General features: G+C 41.3%; 2 protein-coding genes across 5 annotated transcripts; one reads left to right on the top strand and one right to left on the bottom strand.

Annotated features, from left to right (window-relative positions):
- Positions 1–551: 551 nt before the first annotated feature.
- Positions 552–10,602, top strand: CD3E (CD3e molecule). Of its 3 annotated transcripts, none has more exons than XM_036028484.1 (8): positions 553–674; positions 785–893; positions 3,039–3,059; positions 4,201–4,215; positions 7,246–7,467; positions 8,290–8,457; positions 8,997–9,043; positions 9,926–10,602. In XM_036028484.1, the coding sequence occupies exons 2-8, from the start codon at positions 845–847 to the stop codon at positions 9,980–9,982; spliced, it is 579 nt and encodes a 192-aa protein (XP_035884377.1). In that variant the 5' UTR covers positions 553–674; positions 785–844; the 3' UTR covers positions 9,983–10,602. The 3 variants fall into 3 exon arrangements, with proteins under 3 accessions (XP_035884379.1, XP_035884377.1, XP_035884378.1); XM_036028485.1 differs by having other exon boundaries at positions 618–674; positions 788–893; XM_036028486.1 differs by lacking the exon at positions 4,201–4,215 and having other exon boundaries at positions 552–674.
- Positions 10,603–19,798: 9,196 nt separating this feature from the next.
- Positions 19,799–22,671, bottom strand: CD3D (CD3d molecule). 2 transcript variants are annotated; one of them, XM_036028488.1, is made up of 5 exons: positions 22,504–22,671; positions 21,010–21,228; positions 20,465–20,596; positions 20,142–20,185; positions 19,799–19,950 (listed from the first exon to the last, which is right to left on the bottom strand). In XM_036028488.1, the coding sequence occupies exons 1-5, from the start codon at positions 22,571–22,573 to the stop codon at positions 19,885–19,887; spliced, it is 531 nt and encodes a 176-aa protein (XP_035884381.1). In that variant the 5' UTR covers positions 22,574–22,671; the 3' UTR covers positions 19,799–19,884. The 2 variants fall into 2 exon arrangements, with proteins under 2 accessions (XP_035884381.1, XP_028372532.1); XM_028516731.2 differs by having other exon boundaries at positions 22,519–22,671.
- Between the last annotated feature and the right edge of the window lie 1,562 nt (positions 22,672–24,233).

The raw sequence follows: 24,233 nt of genomic DNA, 5'->3' as shown, positions 1-24,233 counted from the left end.
TTCAATTATAAATGGAGATAAAAATAATACCTACCTTAAAAGGTTATTTTGAGGATTAAATGACATATATTGGTAAAGCCCTCAGCATAGTGCCTGGCACAGCATAAATATTTGATTAAAGCATTCTTAAATAATCAAGATAGGCTGTATCAGTTTTCATTCAAGTCAGCAGATTTTGAGACTATCACTCTTTACCCTTTCCAACATTGAATATTGCATTTTAAATATTTTTTATAAATATTATAGGCAAAAAATAGTATCTCACAATTTTAAGCCAACATGTATTTTTAAGCCAGCAGATTTTGTTAATAAGATAGCTGCACCCTGTTGCTCCATGCTCACACCATAAAGTACTCCTCTCTTTTCCTTTCACAGCTTCTGTTAGAGAGGGAGTATTTGAGAAAGGGGCCCTCGGTGTGGAGGTGCACTGTGCAAGGCCTCAGCAGCTAAACTACATGTATTTCTCACCATACCTTCAGGCTCTGCAAGTCCTGTTTGTCCTATGAAAATACATGGGGGCCCAACTCCCCCCAGCCAACACAGGTGGCTGCTGCTGCCTCAAACGTTTCCAAGTGACGTTGAACCCTGCAGGCCCACAGGCCCCTCCACACTTCCTGTGTGGGGTTCAGAAATCCGCCTCCCCTCCCAGCCCTAGGTGCCTGCTTCGGAAAATGGTGAGTCTCCCTCTTACAAAGCCCCCTTTTTCATCCAAGTGTTGGAAGCAATGGCCACAGGGTCCTCATCTTCAGGAGGGGTTTTGAAAAAGTCTTTGGTTTCTTTTCAGAAGTAATAACCCAACTGGCCTCCGCCATCTTAGGTTAAGTTAGAGTCCAGTGAAAAAAAGATGCAGTCGGGGAATCTCTGGAGAGTTCTGGGACTCTGCCTCTTATCAGGTGAGTAAGATGGAATGAAAATGAGTGGTGTTTCTCCAGACCATGGCAAGGCTCACAGCCTAAGCTGGCGTTGCCCAGGGAAACCAAGGGCACTGTGGACTAGAAGATGTAAGGAGCTGTTTCTGCAAGGCTAGCATAGGGAACTAGGGCTGAAGGCTAATGGAAAAGCATGCCCCAGGGGCCTCAGAGACCTTTCAGGGGACAACCAAAGAAAGGCAGTCAGGATGATTATATCTACAGAAAACAAAGTGATCTCTCGGCCTTCAAGAACGAGCTCTTTCTGTCAGTGAACTACCCAGCCTTTAAGAACTGATAAAAAAATAGCCCTGGCCACAGTGTCCAGTTGGTTGGAGTGTCATCCCCTACACCAAAAGGTTTGGGTTCGATCCCTAGTCAGGGCAGCAGGGCACATATCTAGCTACAGGTTCAATCCCTGGTTGGGGCACATGCAAGAGGCAACTGATCGAGTTTCTCTCTCTCTCTCTCTCTCTCTCCCCCCACCCCCGCCACCCTCCCAAATCAATGGGCATATCCTTGAGTGAGGATTTAAAAAGGAATACCAAAGAAATTAGAAGGGTCAACCATTGCTCCTTATTGTGAGGAGGCTACATAGTTGAACCCAAACTCTGCACAGGATGTAGCAAGCTTTGTGTGTAGGACAATAAAACACTTCCTAATTTTCAGTTCTTTTCAGTTAATCAAGATGTTCCATTAGTTTAGTCTTTTTTGAAGCAAGGTGGAGCAACTGATAAATAACCAAGAGCATTTCCAGTATCTCCTATAGGATAAATAAAATTTCTTTAAAAGATTCCATTTATTGAGTTCCAGATAACTACGTAAAAAAAATCTTTACAGGTGGTAACGAATTTAATCCTTACCTCCATCTTGTGAGATAAACATTGCTTCCCCTATTTTATAGATAAAGAAATTGATACTCAAAGAAGTTAAATAATTTGTTTACAATCACACAGTAAGTGCTAAAGCTGATTTTGGAAATTAGGACTACCTGTCTACAAGTCCTGTGCTCTTAATAACTACTACAGGAGGCAGCTTGGCTTGCAATGGTTTTGTTTCAGAGCCCTAGGAAATGCTTCCCAGCTGGGGCTCCTATTAAAGCCACAGTCATGGTATCTCCTCTTTCTGCTCCATCTTGAGTTTCTCAAGCTTGCATGTACACACAAATCACCTGAGGATCTTGTTAAACTGCAGCTTCTGCTATAGTGGGTCTGCATTAGGGATTGTGATTCTGCATTTCTATAAGCTGTCAGGCTTATTAGTCTGCTACTTGTCCAGAAAACATGTTTGGATTGTCAAGGGGCAGGGTTCAGCTCCTGCAGAGAGTAGTCAGGCATTTTCTTAGAGGCCTATAATATCAATTATGCTTTGCAGAGAGAGAGAGAGAAAATGAATGAATGAATGAATAAATATAAAAGACCCAAGTTCTAGAGATTTGGCACCATGATTATGAGAATGTGCCCAGTATGCTATGGGTATTGGAGAGGGGCAGAGGGGTGCAGTCTCTAACACAGTGTAGACGCTATTGGATTAAAGAGAGGTCCAGGTACACAGAAAACTTTCGGGCCAATCAAGGGAAACTTGTTTTGAATCCCAGTTATTACTGAGTGAGGGGATCTGAAGGGCTCAGTGGAAATGCAACCAGGCTCCTCAGTGCACAGGCTGCAACTGATGAGTAATCAGAGTTTCATATATTTTCATCTGTCTTAGTGCAAAACAAATGGAAAAACTGAAACATCAGACAAGCAGGCACCAAAGATAGAACAAGAATCCTAATGATTGTACCCAACTAAGAGCTTGTATTTCTTTCACAGAGACCAACTTTCAAAATGAAGATGTGACTGCAAAATTTTGTTGCTATTTTTCCAGTCACCCAAAAAGCAGCCCCAGCTTTTTCTAACTTCTGTTTGTCAAATACCGTGTTTTCATGTTTAATACTAGAGGCTTTCTTGCTCTGTTTCATCCCAAATTGACCAGGAATTTGTGGTGCTGGAATGACTGATCTAGCAGTGTTGGGCAGGACTTTAGGTATTCAGAAGTGATCAGACAAGACCACAGCACTTTTTCTGCTTGGAATTTCAGGCACTCACAGATTTACTAACTCTTTTTTTCTTATTATTTATTTTCCAGTTGGTGCTTTTGGGCAAGAAGGTGAGATACACTTTGTTTCCTTTTTATGAAATCGGCCCCAAATTCTTTCTTTGTATTTATGAGGGGAGCTTTCTCTAGACCTCCCACAGAGCTTCCACAAAGACCAGTAAAAGGGGTTTCTACCATTTTCTCCTTTACCTTTCTTCATAAGTTTAGAGATAGTTTTGGCTATAGCCAAGAATAGAGAAACAACAGAGATCATAGGAAATAATGAGTTTTAACTATTCAAAAAGGAAAAAATTGAGACTATTGAGTTGAAAATGCCAACAGTTTTCTTTTGCTTGCACTTGATATTTGATGTGATATTTTGTAGAGGATATGTGGATTGAATGATGCAGCATTTGAGTGCGCATTCAGAGACTCATGTCCAAAAACACTGGATGTGTGCATATGTGCTCATGTGCGCACATGCATATGAGTGTGCCTGGCCTGGACTTAATTTCTCAATCATAGCTGTAGAATCAAAAAGAGTGTCCCAATATTGGAAGCCTCCTTATCTTTTGTGTTTAAAGATAGTCATGGTGCCAATCTACATTGTAGCGCACTTTCTAATTTGTAGTGTCCTTAGGATCCCCCCTTTTTTTTGCCATGCAGCATACTTTAACGTTACATTCTTCACAAATGGTATATATCAAAAAGCACTGATATGTTTCAGAATGGCTTATCTCTTCTGCATGCTGTTGCCATTTAGAGGTGATTTTTGTTTAGTATTTGATTTATGTTCAATATAGATCTGTTTTAGTGCTTGCTTTGGCAGCATATATACTAGATCTGTGTTTCCCAACTTTATTGAGATAAAATTGACATAATATGGTGTGTATATACATGTATATATGTGTATATATATATATATTTGGTGTGTGTGTACATATATAATTATTATGTAGAATAATCATATGAAATTATATATGAAATATGTAACAATCAGTGAAATGATTTAGAATTCATTTTTATAAATAGCAATCAGCTGTTTAATGTAGGATGTAGGGCCCAAAACAGCTTTTCATATACAGCCATCAGGGAACTTAAAGAGCCATTGTTATTTAAAGGTTGAGGAAATAATCTTAACCCATGGGAGCAAAATCTGATCTTTGTTGCTGATAGAAGTATTGCTGACAGCTTCTTATTATTTTCTTTTCAGAGAATGAAGATAATGGTAAGAGGATTTTTGCCCTATACAACTTCTTTTCAAATGGTCATAGAGGACAATCATTGTAATAAACACTGAGAACCAGAATGATTAGAGGAAAAGCACAATTATCTTTCATTAGAACATGTATGTGAAGTGTCTATGTTTGTTTGTTGCTGTCATGTTTAATCATAGCTGAGTATGATAGGTATCCCTCAGTATATGTTCCAGGAAGAAGATACGTGTGGGTAAGGATTAAGGCCACCATGAGTTTTTTGTGTAAATCATGAGTTCATTTAAGGCAGAGGTGGTATCTTATTTACCTAGCCCAGTGCCTGGCACAGAACAGGTGCTCAATGAATATTTTTTAGTGAATAAGTGATTGTAAACATGAATAAATCATTAATTCCCTCTCCTCAAGAAGCCAATGGTCTTGTGTGAGAGATAAAAAAAAATGGTAGTATAATGTATCACATGCTGTGATGTGGGTAGAGACAGAGCAAAATAAAATATAAAAAGAGAAGTGGTCAACTCTACAGAGAGTAGTTGAGGAAAGCTCCCCAAAGGAGGTGATTCTTGAGCCAAGTTTTTAAAATGAACTTGTATTTTAAGGAGGAGGAGTATTTTAGGCAGAGGAGTTAAGGCTATGTAGTATGAGGTTAAGAGTCTAACTCTGAAGTTATACTACCATATCTGAAATATGGCTGAATTCATATCTGAATCCTTGCTCAGTTTCTTTGAATAATTTATTTAACTTCTCTGTTCCACAGAAACATCATGTGTAAAATGAAAATAATAATGCTACTTAACTTGGATTTTTATAAAGATTGAATGAAAAATTCACCTAGAATATTATCTGACATATTGAAGGCAGTTAGTGAATTTTAGTTATTATTACATGGGAAGCATGCAGACTAGATAATAAGCATTAAAGTTTATTGAGCATGTATGTTCTAGGTATTGCTATAAATATTTTACCTGAATGTCCTCTGCTAACATCCTTATTCTACAGATAAGAAAAGCAAGTTTAGAAAATAAATAGTCCGATCACAGAGATAAATGTAAATGTAGACTTAGCTGATACTGAAGCTCACATTCTCAAGCATTATAAACACTGTCTCTGGATATGTGTAAAATTTTTCTGAGCATACATCCTATTTCTAAGCACAAAATTCTAGGCCCTTGTATGAGCATGTAGAAGTCTAAGCTCTGCTATTAAACTGTGCCAATAAAAGTTGTGAACAATTTTCTTTACATTCCTTTTTCATCAAACACACCAAGCAGATGCCTATTTACTTTAAATTCTTTTATTTATGATTTCTACTTAATAAGCATTTCTAAAAATATCAGTGCTGAAAAATTATTTCTAAGTCAAAATAATATTGACTATAAATTGTCATATACTCAACTCCCAATTATTAGCAGATGGATAAACCCGGAGAATGACTTGTTTACATTCCATATGATCTTAGCCAAAGAGCTACTTGAGCAACTGGGTCAGAACTCACTTCTATTCTCCACTGTAGCAGAACCTTATGGAGGATAGGAAGGAATTCACTAAAGTTTTTCTTAAGCATTGCTATGCCCCATCCATTTTTACTTTCATAATCCATTTAATTCCCACAGATACCTCGTGAGGCAGATGTTTTATCTCCATTTTCCAGATAAGAAACTGAGGCTTAGAAAAGTTAAATGACTTGCCCTTGGTCATACAATCAAAGGCAGATCTGGAATTCAAACACAGGACTTCTGACTCAGTCTAGCAATCTGTCCCCAATAGCATACTATAGAAAAACACCCCCAGAAGAGAGAAGGCTATCTCTGAGCACCACCACCTCTCCTCCTTTCCAGCTGTCATATTCAGACTCAAACATAGCCTGGTGCTACTAGGTCTCCCAACTCAAGTCTTTCAGGAAAAGAGGATGCACCCCAGCCCCACATCCCTGGGGCAAAATTGCCTGCTATGGGGAATGTGGCTGGATCCCCAAATTCTATCATGGATTTCAGTTGTCCACACCAACAGTTCCCCCCTCTATCAAAAATAATTGAGAGATTATTATATTCAGCAAAGAGACTATTTAAATTGAAGCTGCTTTTTGTTAGAAGAGCCATTTCCTTAAGAAGTATATAGTGCTTCACATAATTCAACGGCAATAACATAAATATGGTACAGAATAAGAAGAAAGATGTTTGATCTCTATTATGGAAGATGCTGTTAGTTTTCAGAAATAACTTCTGAATAATGAAAAATAGGTAAGCCCAAGAATCAGTTATACAAAAATATGAAAGCCTTTATCCCTGAGAAGACTTTTCTGTATCTCTCTGGAATATGGTTCTTACTAATGCAAGAGGATAAGCTTGAAGACTTTTAGAACTTTTTAGCTTTAGGATTTGAAGATTTTTTGAGCTTTAGTGGATGTCAAAAAAAAAACATGCTGATATATTCTCAATTTGATGTATCTGAGTTGTTATCTTGTAAGCTTACCTCTTTGGGAATCCTTGGGGATAGTGGCCAGCCTACTTGAAAAATTTTACCTAAAATTTAAACTTAAACCAAGGTTATTTCCTTATACTCTTTCCTTTTTTCATTTTCAAGTCAATTTCCACATACTCTAAAAAGTAAGTTTATCATTCTTCTAGGTATTCCCTATCTGAGGATTCTCTGTTCTTCAGATTCTCTGTTCTTGAGATTCTCTGAAAGAGAAGGAAGTGATTGAGAGAGATAATCTCAAGAACAGAGGTCCTCCCCACATTATAGTTTAGAAACACTGCAAATAGGGATTTTAATAGGTCTTTCTTTACTTCCATTCTCCCTTTCCCCAGTCCCCATGTCCATGCCTACACTTTAAAGTCACTCTCAAAAGGTTCTCTAGTCCCACTCTGGGTAACTTCTCTCCTACCTATTAGCAAGCAGAGTTCCCATTGACAAGAAAATTTGAGACCTAAAAGACAGATGATTTTTTGCATTTGGTTGTTTCTTTTGTTACTAATTTTCCTCTCCTGAACTCTTAGTGGTTTCTTCTTCCAATTTCCCTTCTCTTCTATCTCATTCCTCAGCATATAAAGTCTCCATCTCCGGAACTAGGGTAGAGCTGACATGCCCTATGAATCCTGTACTTGGAGTAATAAATTGGAAGCACAATGGTGAACCAAAAAATCAACAAGGAGAACGCCTAATACAAGAAGATTTTTCAGAAATGAAACACAGTGGTTATTATAACTGCCACAGTGCAAGCACCTCGGAGAAGGATCACAATTATCTCTACCTAAAAGCAAAAGGTAAGCTAGGTCTCCAATGCAAGCACTACAAGACTCTTTAGGAAAAACCATCTCCAAAGGGCTTCTCAATTATTTCCCCTAACCCAACTCACAGTCCCCTGATATCTTTATGCCTCTCCTACACTCAATACAAGGTTTCTCTGGGGCCACACAGCATCAGTGTTTTCTGAAATATTGACTAAATACCAATATGGGACTGTCTGGGTAAGCTCAGTCAGCACTTCATCTAAAACAGCTTCCCAAGAGACAAGATTGGATCATTTGCATTATAGCACTCCAGAATTATGGCATCAGGTGCTTTACCCAGAGATAAATTCTTCAGAAGGATTTTCAAAAGGGACTCAAAACTACTCTAATAAAATGTCATAAGCTAAAGCATAAAAATAAATCTTAATGATAGTTAACATTTATTGAGTACTTATTAAGTTTCAAGCACTATACCAAAGACTTGCCAGAGATTTTTTCCATGTAATCCTCTCAACAACTATATGAGTTAAGTACTATTTTATTCCCATTTTATAGATGCAGGAACAGAGTCTTTGAGGTCTGAAAACAAATTTCAAAATTCTCACAGCTAGTAAGTAATAGAGCTAGAACTTAAACCCAGACTCTCTCATGCCAGAGCTTCCACCCATAACAGTCACACTTTGCTTATAGTTATTGAAAGGGAGGGCCCTACTCTCACTATTGCCAGCATGTGAGTATTGAAGGGAGAATCACTTTCATTTGTTCCTTTCTCATCTCCAATGTCCTTTTGTCTTTCTTTCTCGGTGATTTTTCCTCTTCTCGCACACCCCCTCTCCCTTTCCCACTGCCCTCCAGTGTGTGAGAACTGCGTGGAAGTGGATCTGGCAGCAGTAGCCGCAATCATCATAGTTGACATCTGCATTACCCTGGGCTTGCTACTACTGGTATATTACTGGAGCAAGAATAGAAAGGCCAAGGCCAAGCCTGTGACCAGAGGAGTAGGTGCTGGCAGCAGGCCAGGTGGTAAGAAACATGGAATTGGGTGGGAGGAGATTCCCAGCCTGGGGCCAGATGGACAGCAAGTCCACAACTGGGTCAAGACAGCTTCTATGGAACATTCACTATGTTGCCACAATCTCAACAGAGGGTTTCACATCTCAGATTACTCTTTCCTTCCCACCTTAGAAAAGTGCAAAAATGTTCAGTAACAGGATGGGCTTCCTCAAATGCCTGTTAGTGTTCTAGAATAATCAGATTCTACCCCAGTCTGTGGTGAGAGAGACTTTGGGACATTAGTTTCTGCCTTCTCCTTTCCCTTACTCTATGAGAAAGGAAAAAGTAGAACAACTTTGAACTGAAAAAAAAACCCACAGAATGATAAGAACAGTAGGTGGGGGCATTAGCAATGGAATGAAAAGAAATGAGAAAAGGTGGCTGAAATGGAAAAGGGAGACTTAGAGGAGAGAACGAATGGGTTTGCCATCCTCGATCTGGGTCTCATTGCCACAAGATTGGTTTTCCCACATGTAAACAACAAATCTTTCCCCTCCTTTTCTCTGCAGGACAAAACAAGGAGAGGCCACCACCTGTTCCCAATCCAGACTATGAGGTATTAAGGAATAGAGTGGGGAGACAGGGTCTTTCTATGGGAGAAGGGGACAGGCGGGACTGCTCATCTAGCCTGCCAGACACCTTAAGCCCCTGTTCAGGGCTCTAGGACAGTTCACCATGTGCCCACCTCTGCCTCCTTCATGGTAAAACAGGGCTATCTCAAGGCTGCCAGCCTCCACCACCACAAAGCAGGTGAGTGGTGGGGGCTGGGCGACACTCCACTTTCTCCAGCTTGCTTATTCATTAGCTGAGATATAGCCATGGGAAATAACACATATGTAAATTCTAATATGATCAACTCAGGACTGATGTGCCACCAGCATGCACTGGTACAGTCATACCAGTTGTTGAATTATTAAAATACTTCACTGATAAGAAACCCCAAGCTTCCCTGTCCCCAACACATACTGCTAAATGTCACAGCCACTCCCCACTGAACTGCCTCCTGATATGACAACTAAAGAGATAATGTCTGGTATAGCAGAAAACCATCCAGATTTTTTTGATTTGTTGCTGTGTGTATACTAGAATTGTTAAATATTTTGAATATCATACTCGAATAAAGTCAACACATATTTATTGAACACCAGCCAAGCATATAGTATTCACTTTCCCATGAGTGACTTTATTTAATTCTGACAAAAGCCCTGAAAAGTGGGTCTTTAGATTCCCATTTTTAATGTAGGAAAGTTGAGACTCACAGAAGGAGGTGACCAGATCAAGTCTATTACCAGTCAATGCCAAGTTCGAGTTCCAACCTGCCTCCTGACTCCTAGTCCAAGGTTCTTTCCACTGCACTAAAACTAGATGGCTGCAGTCCCATCTGTCTTAGGAACTACTTCCTCCCATCCTGCTGACCAACCCCTCTATTCACCTCTAGCCCATCCGGAAAGGCCAAAGAGATCTGTATTCTGGACTGAATCAAAGAGGCACCTGACAGCTCCTGAGGACACCGCATCACCCATTGGCCCAGGCTTGGCTCCTTCCTCCCCAGGCACCCTGCTACTCCATTTCCTGGGCAAGTCTTGGACTCCACAGGAAAACTGTCCCTCTGCCTACTGTAGAACTAACTCACACCTGCAGCCTTGTTCCCTCCCTCTTTCCAGTCTTCCTTGCTGGAGCCTAGTCCTAGGGTATTGCTGCTTCATTGTTCTTTGAAATATCATTGCTACTCACCCCTCACACCTGGCCTGCACTCTTGTCAGGATATTTATTTCTGCTACTCACCACACTGCCAATTCCTTTCTCTCCTGGTGGATGTTACTTCTCCTTTCAGTGCCCTCCTTTTCCTGCCTAAAAGTTGCCCCCAACCCTAACTGTTCCATCTACCTTTCTACTGTTGCAGCTCTCTATCGACCCTCTGTGGGAATACACTGCTGGGTGAATGTTGGCAGAGGTCTTGACCCCTGTCACAAACATTGGCCCAGAGCCAGCCCTTTGTTTTCTCTCCCCTGTCTGCACTGTAGGCTCCCGGGTGGTCATTTCCATCTCCATAAATGTGCTAGGCTCCTTGTCAGCTGGGAGAGAAAAGAAATAAAGTGTGTTTGGCTAAAAGAATTGCTGTCTCTCTTTTCTGGGAGGCCCTTAGAGGCTGCTTTATTTCCTGAAACAGCTTCGGTCCTCCCTACCTTTGACTAAATTCTCAGCTGTGATCCCAAAGGCCAGTACTACCTGTTTTCACAGCGGGTAAGCCATTACCAGAAGCTCTCTTTAGAGAGGGGGCGTTAGGGAATAATTGAAAGAGAAGAGATAGAATAATTAGTCTTTTGACTAAGTTCTCTTGGAGAAAAACATCAAGGGTGGTTGAGATTGATGTGTCCCTAACAATGTGGTCAGTTCAGAAAATGGATGAGGCAGAAACAGAGGCCTTAAAAGGCAGATGAGGGCAGCTGCTGAGAAGAGTGGAGGTACAAGGGGCTGAAGGCCAGGACATAGATTTCCACAAGCTGTACCACCAGCCAGGTGACCTTGGGCACATCACTTAACCTCTTAGTGCCTCTCTTTCCTCATCTGAAAATCAGATATGCTGAAAGGGTTAAATCAATTAATCCAGGTAAAGGGGTTCCCAGCACCTGGTTCCTAGTATGATCTAAAAGAAATAAATATCTGAGGTCAGATATTGTGTCTGTCTTATTTTCATAACTGCATTCCTACTGCCTAGAACAGAGCCTGGCAATCGTAGGGGCTCAATGTTGAATGAATGTGAAGAAACAGCTATATACAGTTTAATACCAAGTAGACGGCAGCATGAGTGATCATGATTTGGGGTGATACACACTACTATAACCACCTCCTTTGATAGGACTAATCAAGATGTGATTCACACCTTCTGTCTCAGCAACGGGTTTCATAGTTGATGAAGAGAACTAGGCACACTTCTATTCCAACTTCAAAATGTAAAAGAAAAACGTCTTTAATACTTTGCTTGCTTTTTTCTTTTGTTGATTATGTTCCAGTTAAAGATGAGACCATATAACCAGAGACACTGAAAGTAAGACAGTAACTAGAGGGGAGGTAGGAGGGGATAATGGGGGGAAGGGTTTTCAGGAACTACTATAAAGGACACATGGACAAGCCAAGGAGGAGAGTGGAAGCAAGGGAGGAGGGGGCTTTGGCTGGGGTGAGGGGGAGTGGCAGGGGATGGGGTGGAGGGGATGCAGACAACTGTAATTGAACAATAAAATAATTTAAATAAATATGTCAAACTTTACCAATAAAGTCTTTAATACAATCACTTTGATGTCAAAAAGGTATTTTTAATTATAAAAAGCAATCCAGAAAACAATTATAAAAACTTTTTTATACTTAAGTGTATTTTATTGATTATGCACTAAAAACTGGTTTTTATAAGACCAACTTTATTGTAAACGAACAGTTAAATTTCTATTAGAATTTTAGTAGAAGCTTCCATAAATGAAGAATCTTTGTTATATGAAGAAAAGGAGAAAAGGGAAGGAAAGAAAGAGCTGCACAGCTGGGGCTGGGGGGAAATGGGGGAAGGAGTTTGCCATCAAGCAGGCACCACTCCCTCTGCTATAACAGGCAGCAACCTGCAGCCAGAAGCAGCTGCGGTTTAATAGCCAGGATGTGGGCTGTGGGTGGAGCGAGGCAAGAGAGATACAGCGGCAGCAGCCAAAGGCCAATGTGGGAGGGCTTCTTCTTCAGTCTTCTAGGGCACACAGTCAGTTTACAGAGAGGTTGTCCAGAGCACTGAGGATCTGTCTTAGTCCAGCTCAAGCCAGCAGGCTCTCTTCTCTCCCATCTGCACTCAGAAACCTCCCTGCTGACCACAGAGCTATTTTGTATGTGACTAGGCCTGAAAAAGTAGCCCTCCACATACTATACACACTCAGCCTTCGGCTTGTGGCTACAGTTTCTATTTGATGATCGCTGTTGAAACACTGCTTCTTTTCCTGTAAGCACTCAATGCTTATGCTCACAAGGAATCTCCATGATGTTGACCTTCACTAGCTACTAATCAGGCTGGCCCAGGGGTGGCAGTTTTGGACCAGGGTTGGCAGTTTTGTCCCAGGTATATTTGATGATGCCTGGTCAAGGGAAGATGTGGCTCAGCATGATAAAAGCAATAATAGCTAACATTTAGCGAGGATTTGCTATGCTCCAGAAATTATGCTTAGCACTTTACATGCGCTATCTCATTTCATCCTTATGACAGCTTGACAGGGTACATGTTGTTGCCCTTGTTTTACAGATGAAGATACAGGGACTCAGAGAGGTAATGTCATTTGCTTGTAAAGATACACAGTGAAGAACAGAGCTGGAATTAGAAGCCAGGATTATCCAACTCCAATGAACAGTTTCTCAGGGCCAACTGTGATCATAAATAATGCTCTTCATTTTCCTGACTTAAGAGCTCTGTATGTAATTGTTTAGGTATTCTTCCAATGAGTGCTTTTCTAATCACTCATGTGGGAGACCAGCACTGTGCTAAGTGCTCAGGGGATACAAATAAACAGTTTCAGTCTTCCAGGAACTGGCAGTCACATAACAATGCCAGAGCATGCAGAAAGTTAAACAACAACAGAAGAACACATATGATTATGCACCCATGAGTGCTACAGACAGTATTATAGGTGTTCTGAGAAGGAACTGAGAGAGCTGAAGGGGTCGGGGAAGCAATATGGATGAGAAGATACTTGATCTGGGCCTTAAAGGGAAGGATGGGTAGAATTTGAAGACAAAACAGAAAGCACTGTACTCACTAAATATGAAATAGATAACCTAGATAGTTCTATAACTATTAAATAAATTGAATTTATAGTTAAAAGCTTTCCACAAAAAAATTCCAGACCAAGATGGCTTCATTTGTGAAAGTTAGCAGGCATTTAAGAAAGAATTCCGATTTCTATACAAATTCTTCCAGAAAACTGAAGAGGGACTATTTCTAACTCATTCTACGGAGACCAGACTTATCTTCTGTTATTGTTAATTTTATGTGTCAATTTGGCTGAGCCATAGTAACCAGACATTTAGTCAAACACATCTGGATGGTGGTTCTGAAGGTGGGGTGCTTTTTTAGTTGAGATTAACATTTTAAATCAGTAGGTTTTTATTAAACCAGATTACTCTCTAGAATGTGGGTGAGCCTCATCCAATCAGTTGAAGGCCTTAAGAAAAAAACAGAATGAGGTCTCTGAAAAAAAAAGGGAACTCTCCTCTCTCTAGACTGCCTTTGAACTCAAGCTGAAACATTAAACTATTCCCTGGGTCCCCGAGCTGTCAGGCCACCAGATTTTGGCATTGCCAGCCTTCACAAATGCATGATCCAATTCCTTATGCATACTATTAGTTCTGTATCTGTGGGGACACTGACTAATATGCCCTGATATCAAACCAGACAAAGACATTACAAATAAACTGCAAGACTAATATTCCTTATAAATAGATGCAAAATTCCTCACAAAGTTTTAGCAAATTTAATCTAATAACATATTAAAAGAAGTATTACAATGACAAAAAAAGTTTATTTCAGGAATGCAAGACTGGTTTAACAGATTAACCACCACTGTAATTTATCATGTAATACATTTGATGTAACTTATATGGTTTTCTAAGAAAGTAAAACCATATAAACATCTCAATGGATGCAAAAGAAGCATTTGACAATACTTTCCAACTATTTTTGCTAAAAATTCTCAACAAACTAGAAAGAGAAGGAAAGTCCTCAGCTTATAAAAGGCATCTAAGAAAAACCTAGAGCAACGTCACACTTAATGAAAAACAATACTTTTCTGGGAACCAAAGTGTCCCAGGTTCGATTCCCAGCCAGGGTACACTCCTGGGTTGCAGGCCAGAACCCCCCAGCAACCGCACATTGATGTTTCTCTCTCTCCCTCTCTCTCTCTCTCTCCCTCCCTCCCTCCCTTCCCTCTCTAAAAATAAATAAAATCTAAAAAAAAAAAAGAAAACAATACTTTTCCTCTAAGATCACAAACAAGTCAAGAATGTCCTCTCCCCACTTCTGATGTTGTGCTGGAGGTTCTAGTCAGTACAATAAACCAAGAAACTGAAGTAAAACACATCCAGATTGGAAATGGAAAAGTTTAGGACGTCTTTATTTACAAACAACATGATCATCTATGTAGGATATCTAATGAGATCTACAAAAACAAAAAGCTACTAGAATGAGTAATGAATTTAAGAAGTATTCAGGGTACAAGATCAATATACAAAAAGCTATTGTATTTCTATATACTATCAATAAACAATTGGAAATTGAGATTTTAAAAATACCATATACAGCCCTGGCTTGTGTGACTCAGTGGACTGAGCACCAGCCTGCACACCAAAGGGTCACCAGTTTGATTCCCTGTCAGGCCATATGCCTGGGTTGCAGGCCAAGTCCCCATTTGGGGGCATGCAAAAGGCAACTGACCAATGTATCTCTAAAGATGCGGTTTCCCTTCCTCTCTTTCTCCCTTCCTTCCCCTCTCTCTAAAAATAAATAAATAAATAAAATCTTTTTTTAAATACCACATGCAATAACATCAAAAATATAAATACTAAGAACAAATCTGAAAAAAGACATGTTCATGGATTGGAAGACTCTGTATCATTAAAATGTTGGCCCTGGCCAGGTAGCTTGGTTGGCTGGAGCATGATCCCAATACGCCAAGGTTGAGGGTTCAGTCCTGGGTCAGGGCATACACAAGGATCAATCAATGAATGCATAAATAAGTGAAACAAAATTTGATGTTTCTCTCTCTCTCTCTCTCTCCATTCCTCTCTCTTTCAAATCAACTTTTTAAAAAAATATCATTAAGATGTCAATTCTCCCCAATTGTTCTATAAATTCAATGCATTCCTGATCAAATCTCAGCACACATTCTGTAGTAAGAATTTAGAAGCCAATTTATATGGGAGTGCAAAGAAACTAGAATAGTCAAACTACTTTCTTTAAAAATTTTAGGACTTCCGGCAAGATGGAGGAATAGGTGGACGCATCGTACCTCCTCGCACAACCAAGAACAGAACCACAATAATTTACAACAATGATTTGCAGTCATAATATCAGAACTGTCAGAGGATTTATCTAAATGGAAGTCGGACAGCCAAGAAGTTGAAGTAGACCCGTACATCCAGACTGGTAGGGGACTACGAGCCGAGTGAGCGGGCGCGGGGCTGGCGCGGGGCTGGCGCAGGTCGCAGGCGCGCATAGGTCAGGGGAAATTTGGTGCAAATTCGGCGGGACAGCAATCCGGGGCACGGGAGCGCAGCAGTGCAGCCGTGATCCCTGAGTATGCAAGCTGCGGCTGGGGGAATCAGTGGGGCAGCGATTGGGGACCAGGGCAGAGCTCATGGCCCAGAAGCCCAGGGAAGTGTCTGACTCCAGGAGAACGGAAGGGTTGCCATTGATCCCTCCTGTCCCCGCTCCCGCCCCTGCCCCCACATATAACGTCACAAGCTAGCGACTGGGGCGCCCAGCCCCGGTGAACACCTAAGGCTCCGCCCCCCACCGTAACTAGAGCAACCAGACCGGAGAAAAAATAAATAAATAAGTAAAATAATAGGAGAGACAGGGAAAGATATAAGATATGTTTCCAGCAGAACAGATCAGTCCCCCAGGACTCATCCTTTTGAGGGACCAAGAAATAGCCAATCTATCAGATGCACAGTTCAAAACACTGGTGATCAAGAAGCTCACGGAACTGGTGGATTTTGGATCCAAATTACATGAAAAAATGCAGATTACCATAAAAGGGATGCAGGAAGACACACGGAGGAGAGCCAATTGTGAAAGGAAGGAATCTGAGTCTCAAAACAACACAGTGGACCAGAAGGAAGATAGAATCAACCAAGCAGGAGAGCATGATGAAATAAGAATTCAAAAAATCGAAGAAAAGCTTAAGACCATCGAGGACACCTTTAAACATTCCAACATCCGAATTATAGGGGTACCAGAAGGGGAGGACCAACAAGTGGAAAAGTTATTTGAACAAATAATAAAGGAGAACTTCCCCAAACTGGCAAAGGGAACAGTCTTCCAAGAAATCCAAGGAGCGCAGAGAGCCCCAAAGAAGTTGGACCCAAGAAGAAACACACCAAGGCACATCATAATTACATTAGCTAAGGTGAAAACAAAGGAGAGAATCCTAGAAGCAGCAAGAGATAAGGGGACAGTAACCTACAAAGGAGTTCCCATCAGACTGTCAGCTGATTTCTCCAAAGAGACCTTACAGGCAAGAAGGGGCTGGAAAGAAATATTCCAAGTCATGAAAGACAAGGACCTACATCCCAGATTGCTCTATCCAGCAAAGCTCTCATTTAGAATGGAAGGGAAGATAAAGTGCTTTTCAGATAAGGTCAAATTAAAGGAGTTCATCATCACCAAGCCCTTACTTTATGAAATGCTAAAGGGACTTATCTAAGAAAAGAAGATAAAGAAAAGACATGTATAGTAAAAGGACAGCAAACTCACAATTATTAACAACCACGCCTAAAGCAAAACCAAAAGAAACTAAGTAAACAACTAGAATAGGAACAGAACCACAGAAATGAAGGGCACAAGGGGGGGCTAGCAGTAGGGGTGGGCGGAGGAGAGAGGGGGAAAAGGTATAGAGAATAAGTAGCATAGAATGTAGGTTGAAAATAGATAGGGGGAGGGCAAGAATAGTACGGGAAATGTAGAAGCTAAAGAACTCATAAGTATGACATATGGACATGGACTAAAGGGGGGGAAGGTGGGTGGGAGGGGGGCACAGGGTGGAGGGGAGTGAAGGGGGAAATGGGACAACTGTAATAGCATAATCAATAAAATATATTTTAAAAAAAATTTTATTCCCCTTCTGAGTGTTTACTCAATAGAAATAAAAGCATATGTTCACACAATGACACATGTATAAATGTCCATAGCAACTTTATTTGTAATAGCCAAAACCAGGAAATGACCCAAAAGACTATCAACATGTAAATAAACAGCCATGTATATCCGCACAATGGACTACTAAAAAATCAAAAAAGAATGAACTATTGATAGATGCAACAAGGTGAATGAATCTCAAAATAATTATTCTGAGTGTAAGAAGCCAGACCAAGAATACATTATATTATTTCATTTATGTAAATTGTAGAAAAATGAAAACTAATCTGTAATAACAGAAAGCAGATCAGTGGCTGCTTGGAGGGTAGGGGGGTAAGGTGAGAAAAGAGGGAGGGATTTCATGCAAAGGAGCACAAAGAAACTGTTCCAGATGTTAAATATGTTCATTATCTTGATTGTGGTGACATTTCACAAGTGTGTATATAACACCAAAACTTACCAAATTTTACACTTTAAATATATGTGGTTTATTCATGTCAGTTTACCTCAATAAATTTGCTTTTACAAGGCAGAGGGAGGGAGGGAGGGAGGGAACACAAGTTTCCAGAAGTACTCAGATGGAGAGCAGTGTTTCTCAACCTTGGCTTCCCGTTAAAATCACTTTAAGTCCTAATGCCCCAAACCAATAAATTTTGGACTCAGGGGGCAGACACCAATGCATTTAAAGATCCCCAGGAGATTCCAACATGCAGCCAATGTTGAAAACTGGTGAGAGATATGCAGGGGTATAATAGCATATGAAGAATAAAGGTAAAAGGAAGTATGCAGGACACAAGCATTGGTGTAATACATGACATGGAAGGGTTGCCCAAGGTGAAAGTAGGATCTATGGTTAGGAGGACTACAGTAGTAGGAATATATAGGGTAGGAATAAATCATAACCATGAATGTAGCATGTGTTGTAAAGTGAAAGTTAAATCTGTCTACCAAAATTACAGTCTGTGTATATCTTGAAAAGACAGAATCATTCAGATCTTTGGCTACGTTATTGTTCATTCTTTTCTTTTGGGGGGAAACGTGGTCTAGAAAAGGCCCATTCTCATTAAATGTTCCTGAAGTTCATTAAATTACTCTTACTCAGAAAATAAAAGGAGTTCCCACCTGGTAGACAGAACAGGCATAAAGGATACAAGACAGTAGGTGGTCTCAGTTCTTCCTCTAAACCAGAGATTCTCAGAATTGGGATTGTTTCAGAATCACCTAGGGACTACGTGCCTAGAATGGGGTCCAAGTGTCTGTATTCTTTTTTTTAAGATTTTATTTATTTATTTTTAAAGAGGAAAGGGGGGAGGGAGAGAGAGAGAGAGAGAGAGAGAGAAACATCAATGTGAGGTTGCTGGGGGCCGTGGCCTGCAACCCAGGCATGTGCCCTGACTGGGAATCAAACCTGCGACACTGGTTCGCAGCCCGAGCTCAGTCCACTGAGCTACGCCAGCCAGGGCAAGTGTCTGTATTCTTAATAAGTCCCTCAGGCTCCCAAAGTTTCAGAACCAAAACTAGCCAACCAGCTAAAGAGGACATCTACTGAAAATATCCTAAGCCCCAACCCAGTCTCAAACTCCAGCTCTCCAAGTGAGTGAAAAGGAATGATGTGTTTTAATTGTTGAAAGGTTTCTGATGCTAGTTTATCACCCATGCAGAAGGCAGGGGTGGGGCAGGTTCTGGGGAAAGGTAGACAAATGGTACTTAAGGGGCCTAGGCTGAGACCTCCTCACAGCTAGTGGCCTCACAGAGGTCAAAAAGCCAAGTCCAGCCCCTTAGCCAAAGGGGGACTTTCTCATACAAACATCTCTTAATAAGAAGTGAGTCCCAGGGCTCTTAATGTCCCTGCCACCTGCACTCATGATGTCATGGAAAGTTCTGTGTGACTGGGTCCCTGAACACCAAAGCCGCCCTCAGCTGTGGTGAGGAAGCCAACACTCAGAAAGGGTTGTAATAGAGCCTGACTAGAGGCAACAAGTAGCGGGGGGAGTGTGGTGGGACACATTCTGCACCCAGGAAATCCACCAGGTTAAAAACATCAGTGAGCCCTGGCTGGCGTAGCTCAGTGTATTGAGCGTGGGCTGCTAACCAAAGTGTCGCAGGTTCGATTCCCAGTCAGGGCACATGCCTGGGATGCAGGCCACAGCCCCCAGCAACTGCACATTGATGTTTCTCTCTCTCTCTCTTTCTCCCTCCCTTCCCTCTCTAAAAATAAATAAATAAAATCTAAAAAAAAGTCAAATGCCATATGTTTAAAAAAAAATCAGTGAGCCAGGATGTAGCAAGAGACTGCCCATCACACTGTCCATGTGGGGCAGAGGAAGAGAAGCAATGAATGAAGAGCACACGTGGGCAGAGAGGCAAGCGCCCTGCCAGATCAGGATACATCCTATGCCTTGCCCCAGAACCTTGAAAAGTCCAGGCGCCTGCTGAGTGGGAGAAGACATCTTTATTGGCTGAGAAGGAGAGGTGGTACAGTCAGTAACTGATGTTCCTATAAGCCATCAGTCTGAGGTTCACTTGTTCCGAGGCCAGTTTTCACCAAGACGACTGTACTGAGCATCATTCCGATCTCTGAGAGGCTAAGGGATAAGAAGGGGGCAGAGTCAGAACTCTCCTAGGGAAGACCCCCAGCAGGTCCCTGGCCTTTCCTGACCCTACCCCCAGTGAATTCCCCACTAAGACCCTTCATACATGGATATTACACCTAGTGCCAACTTCTTCCCCACTCATTCCTTCCTTCCATTCTCATCTTTTTCTCCTCAGGACTCACCTGATAGAGTTGGTCATTCCTCAATAGAGCCTGAGTGTCAGCAGCTGGAAGAACCAGGGAAACAGAGTTATAAAGTCATAGGAGGATGAGACAATGAGATCTCATGAACACCACAGGGAGACTGCAGCTGGTCACACCCTCAGAAGTCTGCACAAGCAATATGGGTGCACAAGTTCTTTCAATAATCAGTTGTAAAAATCCTTATGAGATGTCAAGAGTGAGTCCCATGTGAGACACAACCCACTCTAGCCCTGTTCTTTAGTAGGTGCACACTCTCATCCACCCCACAACACACACACACATGCTCTGTTCCTTCCACTTACTCCTAGACAGCCTTCCAGTCTCATGTCCAGCAAAGCAGTAGACTCCCAAAGCAAGGAGCAGAGTGGCAATGACATCAGTGACAATAACGCCTGCCAGGGTAGCTGAATCCAGCTCCACACAGTTCTGGCACACTGAGGGAGGGAGACAAGAGATGAGGTGGGGTATCTTCGAGATCAGTAAACCATCCCTGCCTCCCAGGGCAGCCCCAAGACTTCTCAAGCCAAGACCTGAACTTAAGATCCTTGGAGAAAGGCCTACTCTTCATCCCAACAAATCCCTAGGGAGAGCCAAGAAGTAGTCTCAGCTTTGCAGGAAGTTCAACAAGGCAAGGCCAAATCCCTCTCCCAATAAGGCCCCTACTGCTCTTTCTAAATCCGTTAAGCTCTCTCCAACTCTGAGGGCCCCAAAATCTGCTCATATCATTATAAGAGTGACCCCAGTTGGTTTAGAGAATAGATTGGTCCACCACAGCTCCCACCAGCAAGAAAGTTCTCAAATCCAGAGGACCCATCCACTCCCACCCAAAGGTTTAGGAGGCACATACTTCGATAATATACTTGCACTGTAAATGTTTTGAAGCTGTTTCCAGTTGTCACATTGCACTCATACAATCCCCGTGGGTCCAGGGTGCGTTTTCCCAAGTCCAGAACTGTATTGTCTGAAAACGATTTCCCCTTCATTCCACTTAGCCATGTGATGCCTCTATCACAACTCAAAATCACTTTGTCCTCAAGTTCCTTCATGACTTGATACTCAGGGCTCACTGAGGGGGGGAAAAACAGTATTGTATCCACCTCTTTGGTCTGCCACAAAGAGGGTCTTCTGAGGCTCATGCTTAAGAAGGTCCACTTTACATCAACTACCAAGGGCCAATGATGGTTGTGAGTATGAGAGAAATTAGTATGAATTACTAGCCCAGTGAGTGGTCCAGAAGAAGACCCAAAAATAGCATGTAAACATTTTTAGTTGTTCTACCCTTGCTTAAGGGGGTGGAGGTAGAAAAAAACTTTAAATATATTTTGTTGATTATGTATTACGGTTGTCTCATTCCCAGCTCCCTTTATTCCCCTCCACCCTGTACACCCCCTCCCACCCACATTCCCCCCTTTATTTCATGTCCATGGGTCGTACATATAAGTTCTTTGACTTCTACATTTCCTATATGATGAAAAAAATTATATCAAATCTATTCTTGGGGCTCCACACAAATGAAGTCTTGTGAGGAGTTTAAGGGCACCTTTCTAGATCCACTGAATTGCTTTGTTGGAGAGCATCTCCACATTGCAGAGGCACTGTGGAATCTATATTCTCCCTGAGCTTTATATACTCAGTTACCAGTTTGGATACAACAGTATCCTCTAGAAAACTACAATGCCTCTGAAGCAGGTCAGGAATATAGGTGTGTAAACTCAGAGAGACACAAGTACGTCAGATACTCATGCCTTCCTTGGGAATCTGTTTCCAATGCAAACACTGAATGTCCCAAAGCAACTGACTCCTAGAGTAACCATTCATCCCAGTTTGACTGGGATTGAGGGGGTTCCTGAGATACAGGACTATCAGTTTTAAAACCAGGAAAACATAAATGAGCTGGTCATTCTCCTACCTCAAATCTGCCCTCCCTCATGTTCAACCTAAAGTTAGTTTTTCTCTTAAAGTGTTCCCCTGAGTGCTGGGGCATGGCTCCATGAAGTGACATAATGATGACCTAATAACCAAGAGTCCTGAATCCCAGAAGCTACCTGCCCTAAAAAAACAGTGGTCCCAATGTCAGCCCTAATCTCAGGCACACAGATACAAGCAATATCTCCTATGGATCTCTGGCCTAAGGCATTCAGAGAGATACTGAAGCCAAGATGTACCCCTAACTGGAATCTATCAAAGCCAAGAGACTGTTTCCTATATCTGTCACTACATCCCAACTCTGCCCACTCTAGCAACCCTGCCTAGTGAACTGAAGCCAGCACTGAGAAGAACTTTCAAGTGGACCTCACTCCCAGATCCTATCAGGTCCCCTGTCCAAGATGCTTCCACCCACCTGAAGAAGCTTTGCCTTGGGAGAGAAGTGCAGCCAGTATCAGACCAGCCAGAAAACTTCTGTGTTCCATCTTTCAACAGAAGTCATGTAGTAGATAGACTCAGATCACAGAACTATCAGCCAGGGTGAGAGCTGCCCTCCCCCAACTGACTCACACACCGGAAAAAGGAAAGGGTGGGGGAGGAACAAGAAGACTCCTGCTTCTCTGCTGTCTGCCATTGATGGCGGAAGACAGTCAGGGTACAGTAGGCTGTGGGCAGGGTAGGAAGGAAGCAGGTGCCAAATGCTCTTCCTGAGCAGGGAGCTTAGGGTTGTAGTGAAAAGAAGAGCAGAGAATATGGAAAAGGTTGCCTAGAGTTCTGGGAAGTAAAAGGAGAATTAAAATGGTCCTTTCCTGAGTCACTGATGAAAAGCAAAAAACTTCAGGGTTTCTATGAACAACAAAATTTCATTTACTCACCACCTAAAAACTTCCACCTCTCAAAACTTGAGAGAAGCTGTAAGCCCCATCCCATACCAGCTGAGTTCCTCCCACTACTGGTCATTCTTGGGACCCTGGCCAATATCTCCTTGAGCAGCTTGGGACAACAAACTAAGTAGTACTTACCAGATGGAGGTTGGGCTTTAGAACTCCCCCAGCCAGAGATTTGAATCCTAGCTCCAGTACTACTGTTTACCCAATGGGCTGGGGCCAGTCACGGAATTTTTCAGAATCTAATTTCCTCACTATCATGATAAGGTTTGGGTTCTTTTGCCTAATTTTATTTTTTAATTACAATTAACATTCAATATTATTTTAGTTTCAGGTGTACAGAATAGTAGTTAGACATTTGTATAACTTGCAAAATGATCCCCCTTCCCCAGTAAATCTTGTACCCACCTAACACCATATATAGTTATTAGAATATTATTGACTATATTCCCTATGCTGTACTTTACATCCCCATGACTATTTTGTAAGTACCAATTTGTACTTCTTAATCCCTTCACCTTTTTCACCCATCCTCCCAACCCTCCTCCCATATGGCAACCATCAGTTTGTTTCTATTTTGTTTGTTTATTTAATCTGCTTTTAAGATTCTACATAAGTGAAATCATCCAGCATTTCTCTTTCTGTCTGACTCATTTCACCCAGCACAATACCCTCTTGGATCATCCATGTTGTAAATGGTAAGATTTTACTCTTTTTTATGATCTGTAGTTATTGCCTTTTTATCAATTGATTTCTGATTGTTTTTATAGTTCTTCTCTGTTCCTTTCTTATTCTCGTGCTCTCTCCTCTTGTATGTTGATGCCTTTCTATAGCATTGTGTTTGGATTCCTCTTTATTTTTTGTATTTCTGTTTGGTTTGTGGTTTCCATGTGCTTCATATATACCAAGTTATGTTTACAAAAGTCCATTTTAAGTTGATTGCTGAAGTTCAAACACATTCTAAAATCACTACCATTTTTACTCACTTCCTCCACATTTATGTTTTTACCATTATTGTTTCTTCTTTTGTGTGTTTGTGTGTGTCTCTTAATTTACTGTTGTAATTACACATGATCTTCCTAATTTTGCCTTTTAACCTTTGTACTTGCTTTAGTGTTGGTTGATTCGCTGCTTTTATTATGTGTTTGCCTTTTCAGTGAGATTTTTTTCTTTGCAATATTTACTTATTCATATTTTTCATATACTTCTTCTTAAAGGGGTCCCTTTAACACTTCTTGTAATACTAGTTTGGTGGTGA

This window comes from Phyllostomus discolor, chromosome 6 (genome assembly GCF_004126475.2).
Source record: "Phyllostomus discolor isolate MPI-MPIP mPhyDis1 chromosome 6, mPhyDis1.pri.v3, whole genome shotgun sequence".
NCBI classification, from domain to species: domain Eukaryota; kingdom Metazoa; phylum Chordata; class Mammalia; order Chiroptera; family Phyllostomidae; genus Phyllostomus; species Phyllostomus discolor.
The sequence above is the reverse complement of the archived record's forward strand: the minus strand, read 5'-3'. Positions and strand labels throughout refer to the sequence as shown.